General features: G+C 41.7%; 1 protein-coding gene across 7 annotated transcripts in view; it reads right to left on the bottom strand.

The window, feature by feature from the left end:
- Positions 1-15,663, bottom strand: part of Pka-C1 (Protein kinase, cAMP-dependent, catalytic subunit 1) — a 184,799-nt gene that overhangs the window by 26,853 nt on the left and 142,283 nt on the right. For 4 of the 7 annotated variants that reach the window (XM_071696499.1, XM_071696500.1, XM_071696496.1 and 1 more), the window contains exons 7-8: positions 8,493-8,657; positions 2,997-3,131 (exon numbers count right to left, since the gene is read on the bottom strand). In XM_071696499.1, the coding sequence (XP_071552600.1) occupies positions 3,000-3,131; positions 8,493-8,657 (297 nt within the window). In that variant the 3' untranslated portion in view covers positions 2,997-2,999. The remainder of the gene's footprint in view (positions 1-2,996; positions 3,132-8,492; positions 8,658-15,663) is intronic. The other 3 variants (XM_071696501.1, XM_071696502.1, XM_071696498.1) reach the window with 1 other exon arrangement.

The raw sequence follows: 15,663 nt of genomic DNA on the forward strand, positions 1-15,663 counted from the left end.
CATACACATGTATATACATACGTCCACACACGCAAATATACATACCTACACAGCTTTCCATGGTTTTCCCCAGATGCTTCACATGCCCTGATTCAATCCACTGACAGCACATCAACCCCGGTATACCACATCGCTCCAATTCACTCTATTCCTTGCCCTCCTTTCACCCTCCTGCATGTTCAGGCCCTGATCACACAAAATCTTTTTCATTCCATCTTTCCATCTCCAATTTGGTCTCCCTCTTCTCCTCGTTCCCTCCACCTCCGACACGTATATCCTCTTGGTCAATCTTTCCTCACTCATTCTCTCCATGTGACCAAACCATTTCAAAACACCCTCTTCTGCTCTCTCAACCATGCTCTTTTTATTTCCACACATCTCTCTTACCCTTACGTTACTTACTCGATCAAACCACCTCACACCACACATTGTCCTCAAACATCTCATTTCCAGCACATCCATCCTCCTGCGCACAACTCTATCCATAGCCCATGCCTCGCAACCATACAACATTGTTGGAACCACTATTCCTTCAAACATACCCATTTTTGCTTTCCGAGATAATGTTCTCGACTTCCACACATTCTTCAAGGCTCCCAGAATTTTCGCCCCCTCCCCCACCCTATGATCCACTTCCGCTTCCATGGTTCCATCCGCTGCCAGATCCACTCCCAGATATCTAAAACACTTCACTTCCTCCAGTTTTTCTCCATTTAAACTCACCTCCCAATTATATATATATTATTGACTGGTTGGTAAGGTTATTTAATGTATGTATGACTCATGGTGAGGTGCCTGAGGATTGGCAGAATGCGTGCATAGTGCCATTGTACAAAGGCAAAGGGGATAAGAGTGAGTGCTCAAATTACAGAGGTATAAGTTTGTTGAGTATTCCTGGTAAATTATATGGGAGGGCATTGATTGAGAGGGTGAAGGCATGTACAGAGCATCAGATTGGGGAAGAGCACTGTGGTTTCAGAAGTGGTAGAGGATGTGTGGATCAGGTGTTTGCTTTGAAGAATGTATGTGAGAAATACTTAGAAAAGCAAATGGATTTGTATGTAGCATTTGTGGATCTGGAGAAGGCATATGACAGAGTTGATAGAGATGCTCTGTGGAAGGTATTAAGAATATATGGTGTGGGAGGCAAGTTGTTAGAAGGAGTGAAAAGTTTTTATCGAGGATGTAAGGCATGTGTAAGTGTAGGAAGAGAGGAAAGTGATTGGTTCTCAGTGAATGTAGGTTTGCGGCAGGGGTGTGTGATGTCTCCATGGTTGTTTAATTTGTTTATGGATGGGGTTGTTAGGGAGGTGAATGCAAGAGTTTTGGAAAGAGGGGCAAGTATGAAGTCTGTTGGGGATGAGAGAGCTTGGGAAGTGAGTCAGTTGTTGTTCGCTGATGATACAGCGCTGGTGGCTGATTCATGTGAGAAACTGCAGAAGCTGGTGACTGAGTTTGGTAAAGTGTGTGAAAGAAGAAAGTTAAGAGTAAATGTGAATAAGAGCAAGGTTATTAGGTACAGTAGGGTTGAGGGTCAAGTCAATTGGGAGGTAAGTTTGAATGGAGAAAAACTGGAGGAAGTAAAGTGTTTTAGATATCTGGGAGTGGATCTGGCAGCGGATGGAACCATGGAAGCGGAAGAGGATCATACGGTGGGGGAGGGGGTTCGAAAATCCTGGGAGCCTTGAAGAATGTGTGGAAGTCGAGAACATTATCTCAGAAAGCAAAAATGGGTATGTTTGAAGGAATAGTGGTTCCAACAATGTTGTATGGTTGCGAGGCGTGGGCTATGGATAGAGTTGTGCGCAGGAGGATGGATGTGCTGGAAATGAGATGTTTGAGGACAATGTGTGGTGTGAGGTGGTTTGATCGAGTAAGTAACGTAAGGGTAAGAGAGATGTGTGGAAATAAAAAGAGCGTGGTTGAGAGAGCAAAAGAGGGTGTTTTGAAATGGTTTGGGCACATGGAGAGAATGAGTGAGGAAAGATTGACCAAGAGGATATATGTGTCAGAGGTGGAGGGAACAAAGAGAATTGGGAGACCAAATTGGAGGTGGAAAGATGGAGTGAAAAAGATTTTGAGTGATCGGGGCCTGAACATGCAGGAGGGTGAAAGGCGTGCAAGGAATAGAGTGAATTGGAACGATGTGGTATATCGGGGTCGACATGCTGTCAATGGATTGAACCAGGGCATGTGAAGCGCCTGGGGTAATCCATGGAAAGTTCTGTGGGGCCTGGATGTGGAAAGGGAGCTGTGGTTTCGGTGCATTATTACATGACAGCTAGAGGCTGAGTGTGTACGAATGGGGCCTTTGTTGTCTTTCCCTAGCACTACCTCGTGCACATGAGGGGGGAGGGGGATGGTATTCCATGTGTGGCGAGGTGGCAATGGGAATGAATAAAGGCAGACAGTGTGAATTGTGTGCATGGGTATATATGTGTGTATATATATGTGTACATTGAGATGTATAGGTATGTATATTTGCGTGTGTGGACGTGTATGTACATACATTGTGTATGGGGGTGGGTTGGGCCATTTCTTTCGTCTGTTTCCTTGCGCTACCTCGCAAATGCGGGAGGAAAAAAAAAAAATATATATATATATATATATCCTTGCTTGAGTCATCTAGTTACTATCATGAAGTCTATTCTGTAATATCTGTAATACCTCAAATGTGTCTCTGAAGAAGAAAGGTCTGAAGAACAATGGAGTTATGGAAGCAAAAGCTCATATTGAAGGGAAAGGTATGCCTGGGAGACGTGGACATATGGAAACAGTGCAAGATGAAATTAAGAATAGGAGTGCATGAAAGGATCAAGTATGTAAAACTCTGCAATGATATAACATTACTGCAGAGTGTATTATGTTCTATATGAGCGAAAGTTCTGTGCAGTTATATTATGCTATTACATGTGTAGTACAAATATTATACTAAGAACACTATTATAACTGATAAGCTATGCGCTATCTGATAGAAAGAAGTAAATTTTTGTTACCGTCTAGAATTCTGCAAACTCTTTGGGAAACATCTCCAGCGAAGCAGTCCGGAAGGTGCTCCTGCTTTCCTCATACTGAGGAAATTGGGTTGTGTCCCCACGGTTTTTTAACCTGGGAACCAGCGGGGCAGATATCTACCATGGGGAGGTAACAAAGCGGTCACATGCAACATTCAGCAGTGCAGGCATTAAAGGGTCACAACAATTTTTTGAGCATGAAAGACATCTCATTAATTCTTGCATTTATTCAGCTAATAGAATAAGAACATTCTCAAAATAATGTTCTTTTTTTCTCTCTTTCCCAAACCTGGAAAGTTAAATCCTTAAGTACTAAATAACTAATTAATGGCAAAATATTACTGTTGCAGTAGTCTTTAAATTGTATCTACAACCAAGATTATACTCATGTCCGAGTTGTTGCCGAGATGGAAAATCCGCAACATTTAGTGTACATATCCAATGTTATCCCTAGGATGAAAAACAATCGGTTTAAAATTTTATGTCGATAAATAAGAAAAAAATTTCAACTTGATACAACTTAAAGACTGAAAAAGGGCAACTTGAAAATTAATCAATACTGAAACAAAATATATATGGCTCAAAAATTGATGGTTCCCCAAGAAGTAATAGTTGCAGAGAATATTAGTAACAATCCTTAATGGGAACAGAGTATTGTTGCAACATGCTGAGAAAGGTAAATTAATCAGTCAAAATGAATTAATCCTATGAGAGCTGTGAACTGTGCCATTAGAGATCATCTTTCATAATGTAATTTTTACATAAATATTTTGTAAAAAGTGCTGTCTCTATGTAATTGAAATTTGAAAAATATATATATTATTATACTTTGTCGCTGTCTCCCGCGTTTGCGAGGTAGCGCAAGGAAACAGACGAAAGAAATGGCCCAACCCCCCCCATACACATGTATATACATACGTCCACACACAGCTTTCCATGGTTTACCCCAGACGCTTCACATGCCTTGATTCAATCCACTGACAGCACGTCAACCCCGGTATACCACATCGATCCAATTCACTCTATTCCTTGCCCTCCTTTCACCCTCCTGCATGTCCAGGCCCCGATCACACAAAATCTTCTTCACTCCATCTTTCCACCTCCAATTTGGTCTCCCTCTTCTCCTCGTTCCCTCCACCTCCGACACATATATCCTCTTGGTCAATCTTTCCTCACTCATTCTCTCCATGTGCCCAAACCACTTCAAAACACCCTCTTCTGCTCTCTCAACCACGCTCTTTTTATTTCCACACATCTCTCTTACCCTTACGTTACTCACTCGATCAAACCACCTCACACCACACATTGTCCTCAAACATCTCATTTCCAGCACATCCATCCTCCTGCGCACAACTCTATCCATAGCCCACGCCTCGCAACCATACAACATTGTTGGAACCACTATTCCTTCAAACATACCCATTTTTGCTTTCCGAGATAATGTTCTCGACTTCCACACATTCTTCAAGGCCCCCAGAATTTTTGCCCCCTCCCCCACCCTATGATCCACTTCCGCTTCCATGGTTCCATCCGCTGCCAGATCCACTCCCAGATATCTAAAACACTTCACTTCCTCCAGTTTTTCTCCATTCAAACTCACCTCCCAATTGACTTGACCCTCAACCCTACTGTACCTAATAACCTTGCTCTTATTCACATTTACTCTTAACTTTCTTCTTCCACACACTTTACCAAACTCAGTCACCAGCTTCTGCAGTTTCTCACATGAATATATATATATATATATATATATATATATATATATATATATATATATATATATATATATATACATTTGGATAAGTTTAAGTTTGTTGAGTATTCCTGGTAAATTATATGGGAGGGTATTGATTGAGAGGGTGAAGGCATGTACAGAGCATCAGATTGGGGAAGAGCAGTGTGGTTTCAGAAGTGGTAGAGGATGTGTGGATCAGGTGTTTGCTTTGAAGAATGTATGTGAGAAATACTTAGAAAAGCAAATGGATTTGTATGTAGCATTTATGGATCTGGAGAAGGCATATGATAGAGTTGATAGAGATGCTCTGTGGAAGGTATTAAGAATATATGGTGTGGGAGGCAAGTTGTTAGAAGCAGTGAAAAGTTTTTATCGAGGATGTAAGGCATGTGTACGTGTAGGAAGAGAGGAAAGTGATTGGTTCTCAGTGAATGTAGGTTTGCGGCAGGGGTGTGTGATGTCTCCATGGTTGTTTAATTTGTTTATGGATGGGGTTGTTAGGGAGGTGAATGCAAGAGTTTTGGAAAGAGGGGCGAGTATGAAGTCTGTTAGGGATGAGAGAGCTTGGGAAGTGAGTCAGTTGTTGTTCGCTGATGATACAGCTCTGGTGGCTGATTCATGTGAGAAACTGCAGAAGCTGGTGACTGAGTTTGGTAAAGTGTGTGAAAAAAGAAAGTTAAGAGTAAATGTGAATAAGAGCAAGGTTATTAGGTACAGTAGGGTTGAGGGTCAAGTCAATTGGGAGGTGAGTTTGAATGGAGAAAAACTGGAGGAAGTGAAGTGTTTTAGATATCTGGGAGTGGATATGGCAGCGGATGGAACCATGGAAGCGGAAGTGGATCATAGGGTGGGGGAGGGGGCGAAAATTCTGGGAGCCTTGAAGAATGTGTGGAAGTCGAGAACATCATCTCGGAAAGCAAAAATGGGTATGTTTGAAGGAATAGTGGTTCCAACAATGTTGTATGGTTGCGAGGCGTGGGCTATGGATAGAGTTGTGCGCAGGAGGATGGATGTGCTGGAAATGAGATGTTTGAGGACAATGTGTGGTGTGAGGTGGTTTGATCGAGTAAGTAACGTAAGGGTAAGAGAGATGTGTGGAAATAAAAAGAGCGTGGTTGAGAGAGCAGAAGAGGGTGTTTTGAAATGGTTTGGGCACATGCAGAGAATGAGTGAGGAAAGATTGACCAAGAGGATATATGTGTCGGAGGTGGAGGGAACGAGGAGAAGAGGGAGACCAAATTGGAGGTGGAAAGATGGAGTGAAAAAGATTTTGTGTGATCGGGGCCTGAACATGCAGGAGGGTGAAAGGAGGGCAAGGAATAGAGTGAATTGGAGCGATGTGGTATACCGGGGTTGACGTGCTGTCAGTGGACTGAATCAAGGCATGTGAAGCGTCTGGGGTAAACCATGGAAAGCTGTGTAGGTATGTATATTTGCGTGTGTGGACGTATGTATATACATGTGTATGGGGGTGGGTTGGGCCATTTCTTTCGTCTGTTTCCTTGCGCTACCTCGCAAACGCGGGAGACAGCGGCAAAAAAAAAAAAATGTATGTCTCTCTTTTTAAACCAGGTATTCCCAATCACCAGTCCTTTTTTGGCACATAAATCTACAAGCTCTTCACCATTTGCATTTACAACACTGAACACCCCATGTACACAAATCATTCCCTCAACAGCCACATTACTCACCTTTGCATTCAAATCACCCATTACTATAACCCGGTCTCGTGCATCAAAACTACGAACACACTCACTCAGCTGCTCCCAAAACACTTGCCTCTCACGATCTTTCTTCTCATGCCCTGGTGCATATGCACCAATAATCACCCATCTCTCTCCATCCACTTTCAATTTTACCCATATCAATCCAGAGTTTACTTTCTTACACTCTTTCATATACTTCCACCACTCTTGTTTCAGGAGTAGTGCTACTCCTTCCCTTGCTCTTGTCCTCTCACTAACCCCTGACTTTACTCCCAAGACATTCCCAAACCACTCTTCCCCTTTACCCTTGAGCTTCGTTTCACTCAGAGCCAAAACATCCCGGTTCCTTTCCTCAAACATACTACCTATCTCTCCTTTTTTTCTTATCTTGGTTACATCCACACACATTTAGACACCCCAATCTGAGCCTTCGAGGAGGATGAGCGCTCCCCACGTGACTCCTTCTTCTGTTTCCCCTTTTAGAAAGTTAAAATACAAGGAGGGGAGAGTTTCTAGCCCCCCGCTCCCATCCCCTTTAGTCACCTTCTACGACATGTGTAACCCCATTATTCTTATTTTTCTTTTATTTTGCTTTGTCGCTGACTCCCGCATTAGCGAGGTAGCGCAAGGAAACAGACGAAAGAATGGCCCAACCCGCCCACATACACATGTATATACATACACGTCCACATACGCAAATATACATACCTATACATCTCAATGTACACATATATACACACACAGACATATACATATATACACATGTACATAATTCATACTGTCTGCCTTTATTTGTTCCCATTGCCACCTTGCCACACATGGAATAACAACCCCCTCCCCCCTCATGTGTGCGAGGTAGCGCTAGGAAAAGACACCAAAGGCCCCATTCGTTCACACTCAGTCTCTAGCTGTCATGTAATAATGCACCGAAACCACAGCTCCCTTTCCACATCCAGGCCCCACACAACTTTCCATGGTTTACCCCAGACGCTTCACATGCCCTGGTTCAATCCATTGACAGCATGTCGACCCCGGTATACCACATCGTTCCAATTCACTCTATTCCTTATTCGTATGCATGAATTCTAAACAAACAAGAAAATACAAATTGAAATCAGTATGAACTAATATGATCTGCCAACACCAGACTGTCAGCAACCTGGACAGTCTGGACACTCGCTTGCCTCCATTCATTCATGAGTGGAGTTATAAGCTCCAACTATAGCAAGTAATCTTTCATCTGATATATCATGTACATGTTTTATGTGCACTACACTTGTGAGATAAAAGTGTGAATATCAGGATCAGTTTGGGCTTAAAACATAACCCCCCTTTTACCATGTAAAACTCGGTTTCCTTTATAGACTTGCTTTGTACGGACTTTTCCTCGAACTTATTCCTCATGCAAAGTAGGAAAGGTAATAATAAAGTGAGGAAACAACAAATTGCGAATGCTGCAACTGAACCCAACTTTAAAACTTTACACAATGAAAAGGCAACAATGGTTATGTGAAAAAACTGACTTTAAATCTACATACAACAAAAAGGCAGCAACAGTTCCAACATTACTTAGTTCCCGTGAATTGCTGGCGTGCAAATGGAACAAACCATAAATACGGCAATAACCAGTCTGTCCATAGACTATCCATTACCTTACATCATTTGAGAGTAGTTATGTAGTTAAAACTAAAGCATGAGGCACTCTAAGAACTGCTGTGAAGCCTTGCTATGATACAGTCCATTCTTTGACTTTGAAATAAGCTCTATTTCTGTACCAACTGTTCAGTCATGCAAGAAAAAACTGAGATTATATCCTTGAGCTTTACATAAAGAAAGGTGATTTAACAAATAATAAAAGTTAAAAACAAATATTAATGCAATTGTCTCATATCATGCAACTACATAACATAAATAATTTAAACTCAGCATGCAAGCTGCAAATTCAAGGCAAACTTCTACAAAAAGTTTCAAAACTAGAATAGCCATTAGCCTGAGATGGTAAGAACAGAGGCATGACAGCACTTGCAATAAGCTTACCTTCCTCTGATATACAGCAATCCAGTCTGTTGATGTGAACCACTTGTGATTCTTGATGTCATTGACAGCATTCTTTAAATTTCCATATCGTTTGGTCAAGTCAACCTGCAGGAGGTTCCTCAAGAGGTCCTTAAGGTCAGATGAGAAATGACCTGGGAATCGGACCTAAAAGAAGATATCCACATGAAAATAATTACCTTGAACCTACAAAGAGCAAATATCAGCTCTCTTAAATGGCAATAATCTTCCAAGAAATTTTTTCATGAATGATATTCTAAAAAACTATACATGCTAGCAAAGTTTTGAGAAAAGGAAAGTGTGAAATCCGATTAGACCAAAGATGCTGTTGGGGCTGACAACCTATAAGAGGAAAATTATATGGAGAATTATGAGTCAACATTATGCCAGACCTTTTCCCTGAAAATCACTTAAAGAGGTTGTAAAAGGAGACAAAACATACTTTGGTCATGTTAAAACACCTCTAAGTCCATGAACAAACATGCTCAAGAATGTTTTTGTGATATACTAATCATATTTAAGCTTGGTCTCCCCAAAGGAAGAAATGTATATTTCTATTGAAGAACACACAAATATAAATGAGCAAGATGTTGCTAAAATAAGGGATGTGCTTTGGCAAGCTTCTGAATTACCCAAATAACAGAAGATAATATGGGATTGATGATAACTAAATGCAAGCTAATGATTATATAGATGATCATATTTGAAAGGATGTAATGTTTACTTTATAAAGTATTCTTACTCATTTATAATGAAATATTTCAAGATAATCTAAGCTACTTTTTAATCAAGCAATCCAGAAAGACTTCAGATCATAATACTTTGATTCATATCCCATCCACTGGTAAAGTTTCAATTCATCCTCCACCCTCTGGTATTCAGCTTGTAAATACTAGTGCTTGTGATCAAATGCTCATTCTTACTACACATATTTCTGCTTTTACCAATCATTACATGCCTCATTCTTTTTTTTTTTTTTTTTTTTTTTTTTTTTTTATACTTTGTCGCTGTCTCCCGCGTTTGCGAGGTAGCGCAAGGAAACAGACGAAAGAAATGGCCCAACCCCCCCCCCATACACATGTACATACACACGTCCACACACGCAAATATACATACCTACACAGCTTTCCATGGTTTACCCCAGACGCTTCACATGCCTTGATTCAATCCACTGACAGCACGTCAAACCCTGTATACCACATCGCTCCAATTCACTCTATTCCTTGCCCTCCTTTCACCCTCCTGCATGTTCAGGCCCCGATCACACAAAATCTTTTTCACTCCATCTTTCCACCTCCAATTTGGTCTCCCTCTTCTCCTCGTTCCCTCCACCTCCGACACATATATCCTCTTGGTCAATCTTTCCTCACTCATTCTCTCCATGTGCCCAAACCATTTCAAAACACCCTCTTCTGCTCTCTCAACCACGCTCTTTTTATTTCCACACATCTCTCTTACCCTTACGTTACTTACTCGATCAAACCACCTCACACCACACATTGTCCTCAAACATCTCATTTCCAGCACATCCATCCTCCTGCGCACAACTCTATCCATAGCCCACGCCTCGCAACCATACAACATTGTTGGAACCACTATTCCTTCAAACATACCCATTTTTGCTTTCCGAGATAATGTTCTCGACTTCCACACATTTTTCAAGGCTCCCAAAATTTTCGCCCCCTCCCCCACCCTATGATCCACTTCCGCTTCCATGGTTCCATCCGCTGACAGATCCACTCCCAGATATCTAAAACACTTCACTTCCTCCAGTTTTTCTCCATTCAAACTCACCTCCCAATTGACTTGACACTCAACCCTACTGTACCTAATAACCTTGCTCTTATTCACATTTACTCTTAACTTTCTTCTTCCACACACTTTACCAAACTCAGTCACCAGCTTCTGCAGTTTCTCACATGAATCAGCCACCAGCGCTGTATCATCAGCGAACAACAACTGACTCACTTCCCAAGCTCTCTCATCCCCAACATTCATTCTTATTACACATATTTCTGCTTTTACCAATCATTTCATGCATATTTAAAGAAAATGATGTAGGAGAAGGTTTCACATACATGTGTATGTGATATACTACAAGAACCTTATTAAGTGTTTAGTGTGGATAAGACTAGCTTTATTTTGTTAAAGAATGCCAGTTAGGACATTTATCACAGAAAGGGAGAAAAGACTGCTCCATGGAACAATTAACATTAAACTGGCACCTTCCTACGACATTAATCACAGAAAGGGAGAAAAGACTGCTCCATGGAACAATTAATATTAAACTGGCACCTTCCTGCGACATTTATCACAGAAAGGGAGAAAAGACTGCTCCATGGAACAATTAACATTAAACTGGCACCTTCCTACAAAGGCCACAAAGGCCCTAAAGGTTAAGAATACTGAAATGTCAAAGATTTGGGAGTTTTTATAAATGAAAAACTACAATTCAAGGGGAACACAAAAGTCAGAAATGTAACAGTGAAAATGTTATGAGTATGATATGAAAAATGAAATATTGCAAAGCTGGATGGTTACCAGTTAAACAAATGGAAACAAGTTCTAATGAATAAAACAAAAAAAAAACTTCAAAATCAAGAGATGGTCATAAACATATGAACTACCATTCCTGGCTAAAAGACCTTGAATTCTTCAGTCTTAGACAGAAGATGGGAGAGGTATACCATATATGAATGGCCAAATGGTGAGAACAAAATAAAGAAGTAGCAGGCAGGAACAATAGCAGATTTAGGTAGAAGTATAAGGTAAAAATAGAAGGTAGGAACATTAAATGCGAGCAATAGATAGAAGTAGTAGGCTAGAATACTAGATAGGAACATTAGGCAGAAGTAGTTGCTGAGAAACTGGGTAGAAGCCTCTGAAAACACTGTGCTAGTGTTGCCCTCTGTCAGTGGCCTGTTAAGGGTGAGTCACGAAAGGTTAAGAAGTGGCAATGGAGTTCACAACTTATGGAGACTGTGTCATGGCCACTCCCTCAAGGGAGTTCCCAGAGAGAATGAGTGTCAGAAGAATAAATGGATAGATAAAATAAACGTAAAGCATTAAAACTAAAGTTTTGAATCCAAAAGCATCCAAATAAAGAAGATTCAAAATTTCACATTGGGAATATTTCCTGGGAACATATTAATGAGAGTCAGGTTGAGAGTATCATTAAATCTTAGGGAGAATAAAAAGATGTTTTGGAAGGAAGTACATAAAGTGCGTAAGACAAGAGAACAAACGGGAACATCGATGAAGGGGGCAAGTGGGGAGGTAATAACAAGTAGTGGTGAAGTGAGAGGGAGATTGAGTGAATATTTTGAAGGTTTGTTGAATGTGTTTGATGACAGAGTGGCAGACATAGGGTCTTTTGGTCGAGGTGGTGTGCGAAAAGAGAGGGTCAGGGAGAATGGTTTGGTAAACAGAGAAGAGGTAGTGAAAGCTTTGCGGAAGATGAAAGCACAGAAGGTGAGAGCCGGCAAGGTGGCGGGTTTGGATGGTATTGCTTTGGAATTCATTAAAAAGGGGGGTGACTGTGTTTACTGGTTTGTGAGGATATTCAATGTACATATGGTTCATGGTGAAGTGCCTGAGGATTGGCAGAATGCATGTATAGTGCCATTGTACTAAGGCAAAGGGTATAAAGGTGAGTGTTCAAATTAATGAGTATTCCTGGGAAATTATATGGGAGGGTATTGATTGAGAGGGTGAAGGCATGTACAGAGCATCAGATTTGGGAGGAGCAGTGTGGTTTCAGAAGTGGTAGAGGATGTGTGGATCAGGTGTTTGCTTTGAAGAATGTATGTGAGAAATACTTAGAAAAGCAAATGGATTTGTATGTAGCATTTATGGATCTAGAGAAGGCATATGATAGAGTTGATAGAGATGCTCTGTGGAAGGTATTAAGAGTATATGGTGTGGGGGGTAAGTTGCAAGAAGCAGTGAAAAGCTCTCATCGAGGATGTACGGCATGTGTACATGTGGGAAGAGAGGAAAGTGATTGGTTCCCAGTGAATGTTGGTTTGTGGCAGGGGTGCGTAATGTCTCCATGGTTGTTTAATTTGTTTATGGATGGGGTTGTTAGGGAGGTGAATGCAAGAGTTCTGGAGAGAAGGGCAAGTATGCAGTCTGTTGTGGATGAGAGGGCTTGGGAAGTGAGTCAGTTGTTGTTCGCTGATGATACAGTGCTGGTGGATAATTCAGATGAGAAACTGCAGAAGTTGGTGAGTGAGTTTGGTAAAGTGAGAGGAAGAAAACTGAGGGTAAATGTGAATAAGAGCAAGGTTACTAGGTTCAGTAGGGTTGAGGGACAAGTAAACTGGAAGGCAAGTTTGATTGGAGAAAAACTGGAGGAAGTGAAGTGTTTTAGGTATATGGGAGTGTATTTAGCAGCGGTAAATGAGGTAAATGCAAGAGTTTTGGAAAGAGGGGCAAGTATGAAGTCTGTTGGGGATGAGAGAGCTTGGGAAGTGAGTCAGTTGTTGTTCGCTGATGATACAGCGCTGGTGGCTGATTCATGTGAGAAACTGCAGAAGCTGGTGACTGAGTTTGGTAAAGTGTGTGGAAGAAGAAAGTTAAGAGTAAATGTGAATAAGAGCAAGGTTATTAGGTACAGTAGGGTTGAGGGTCAAGTCAGTTGGGAGGTGAGTTTGAATGGAGAAAAACTGGAGGAAGTGAAGTGTTTTAGATATCTGGGAGTGGATCTGGCAGCGGATGGAACCATGGAAGCGGAAGTGGATCATAGGGTGGGGGAGGGGGCGAAAATCCTGGGGGCCTTGAAGAATGTGTGGAAGTCGAGAACATTATCTCGGAAAGCAAAAATGGGTATGTTTGAAGGAATAGTGGTTCCAACAATGTTGTATGGTTGCGAGGCATGGGCTATGGATAGAGTTGTGCGCAGGAGGATGGATGTGCTGGAAATGAGATGTTTGAGGACAATGTGTGGTGTGAGGTGGTTTGATCGAGTGAGTAACGTACGGGTAAGAGAGATGTGTGGAAATAAAAAAGAGCGTGGTTGAGAGAGCAGAAGAGGGTGTTTTGAAGTGGTTTGGGCACATGGAGAGAATGAGTGAGGAAAGATTGACCAAGAGGATATATGTGTCGGAGGTGGAGGGAACGAGGAGAAGAGGGAGACCAAATTGGAGGTGGAAAGATGGAGTGAAAAAGATTTTGTGTGATCGGGGCCTGAACATGCAGGAAGGTGAAAGGAGAGCAAGGAATAGAGTGAATTGGAGCGATGTGGTATACCGGGGTTGACGTGATGTCAGTGGATTGAATCAAGGCATGTGAAGCGTCTGGGGTAAACCATGGAAAGCTGTGTAGGTATGTATATTTGCGTGTGTGGACGTATGTATATACATGTGTATGGGGGGGGGGGGTTGGGCCATTTCTTTCGTCTGTTTCCTTGCGCTACCTCGCAAACGCGGGAGACAGCGACAAAGTAAAAAAAAAAAAAAAAAAAAAAAAAAAAAAAAAAAAAAAAAAAAAAATTTAGCAGCGGATGGAACCATTGATGAAGAAGTGAGTCATAGGGTGGGGGAGGGGGCAAAGGTTCTGGAAGCGGTGAAGAATGTGCAGAAGGCGAGAATGTTATCTCAGAAAGCAAAAATGGGTATGTTTGAAGGAATAGAGGCATGGGCGATAGAAAAGGTTGTGCAGAGGAGGGTGGATGTGTTGGAAATGAAATGTTTAAGGACAATATGTGGTGTGAGGTGGTTTGATTAAGTAATGAAAGGGTAAGAGATGTGTGGTAAAAAAAGTGTGGTTGAGAGAGCAGAAGAGGGTGTACTGAAATGGTTTGGTCACACAGAGAAAATGAGTGAGGAAAGATTGACAAATAGGATATATGTGTCAGAGGTGGAGGGAACAAGGAGAAGTGGGAGACCAAATTGGAGGTGGAAGGATGGAATGAAATAGATTTTGAGCGATCGGAGCCTGAACATACAGGAGGGTGAAAGGCATGCAAGGAATAGAGTGAATTGGAATGATGTGGTGTACCGGGTTGATATGCTGTCAATTGATTGAACCAGGGCATGTGATGCATCTGGGGTAAACCATGGAATGTTTTGTGGGGCCTAGATGTGGAAAGAGAGTTGTGGTTTTGGTGCATTACACATGACAGCTAGAGTCTGAGTGTGGACGAACGTGGCCTTTGTTGTCCTTTCCTAGCGCTACCTCATGTGCACGTGGGGAGAGGGGGTGTCATTTCATGTGTGGCGGGGTGGTGGAGTGAATGGATGAAGGCAACATGTATGAATATAAGCATGTGTATACATATGTATATGTATGTGTATGTATACCAATATTGAAATGTATACATATATATATGTGTGTGTGGGTTATATTCATGTGTATGTAGGTGGCTTGGGCCATTTTTTTTTGTCTGTTTCCTTGCGCTACCTCGCTAACGCGGGATAGAGCAATAAAGTATAATAAATAAAAATAATGAAGTTTGAATAGAGAAAAACTGGAGGAAGTGAAGTGTTTTATATATCTGGGAGTGGATTTGGCAGTGGATGGAACCATGGAAGCAGAAGTGATTCACAGGGTGGGGGAGGGGCGAAAGTTCTGGGAGCACTGAAGAATATGTGGAATGCGAGAACATCATCTCGGAGAGCAAAAATGGTTCTAAGAATGTTATACGGTTGTGAGGCACGGGCAATAGATACGGTTGTGTGTAGGAGGGTGGGAGTGTTGGAAATGAGATGTTTGAGGACAATATGTGGTGTGAGGTGGTTTGATCAAGTAAATAATGAAAGGATAAGAGAGATGTGAGGTAATAAAAACAATGTGGTTGAGAGAGCAGAACAGGGTGTATTGAAATGGTTTGGTCACATGGAGAGAATGAGTGAGGAAATATTGACAAAGAGTATATATGTGTCAGAGGTGGAGGGAACGAGAAGTGGGAGACCAAATTGGAGGTGGAAGGATGGAAAGAAAAAGATTTTGAGCGATCGGGGCCTGAACATAGAAGAGGGTGAAAGGCATGCAAGGAATAGAGTGAATTGGAACGATGTGGTATACCGGGGTCGGCGTGCTGTCAACAGATTGAACCAAGGCATGTGGAGCGTCTGGGGTAAACCATGAAAAGTTTTGTGAGGCTTAGATGTGGAAAGGGAGCTGTGGTTTCGGTGCACTACACATAACAGTT

The sequence above is a fragment of the Panulirus ornatus genome, chromosome 59 (assembly GCF_036320965.1).
Source record: "Panulirus ornatus isolate Po-2019 chromosome 59, ASM3632096v1, whole genome shotgun sequence".
Taxonomy (NCBI): domain Eukaryota; kingdom Metazoa; phylum Arthropoda; class Malacostraca; order Decapoda; family Palinuridae; genus Panulirus; species Panulirus ornatus.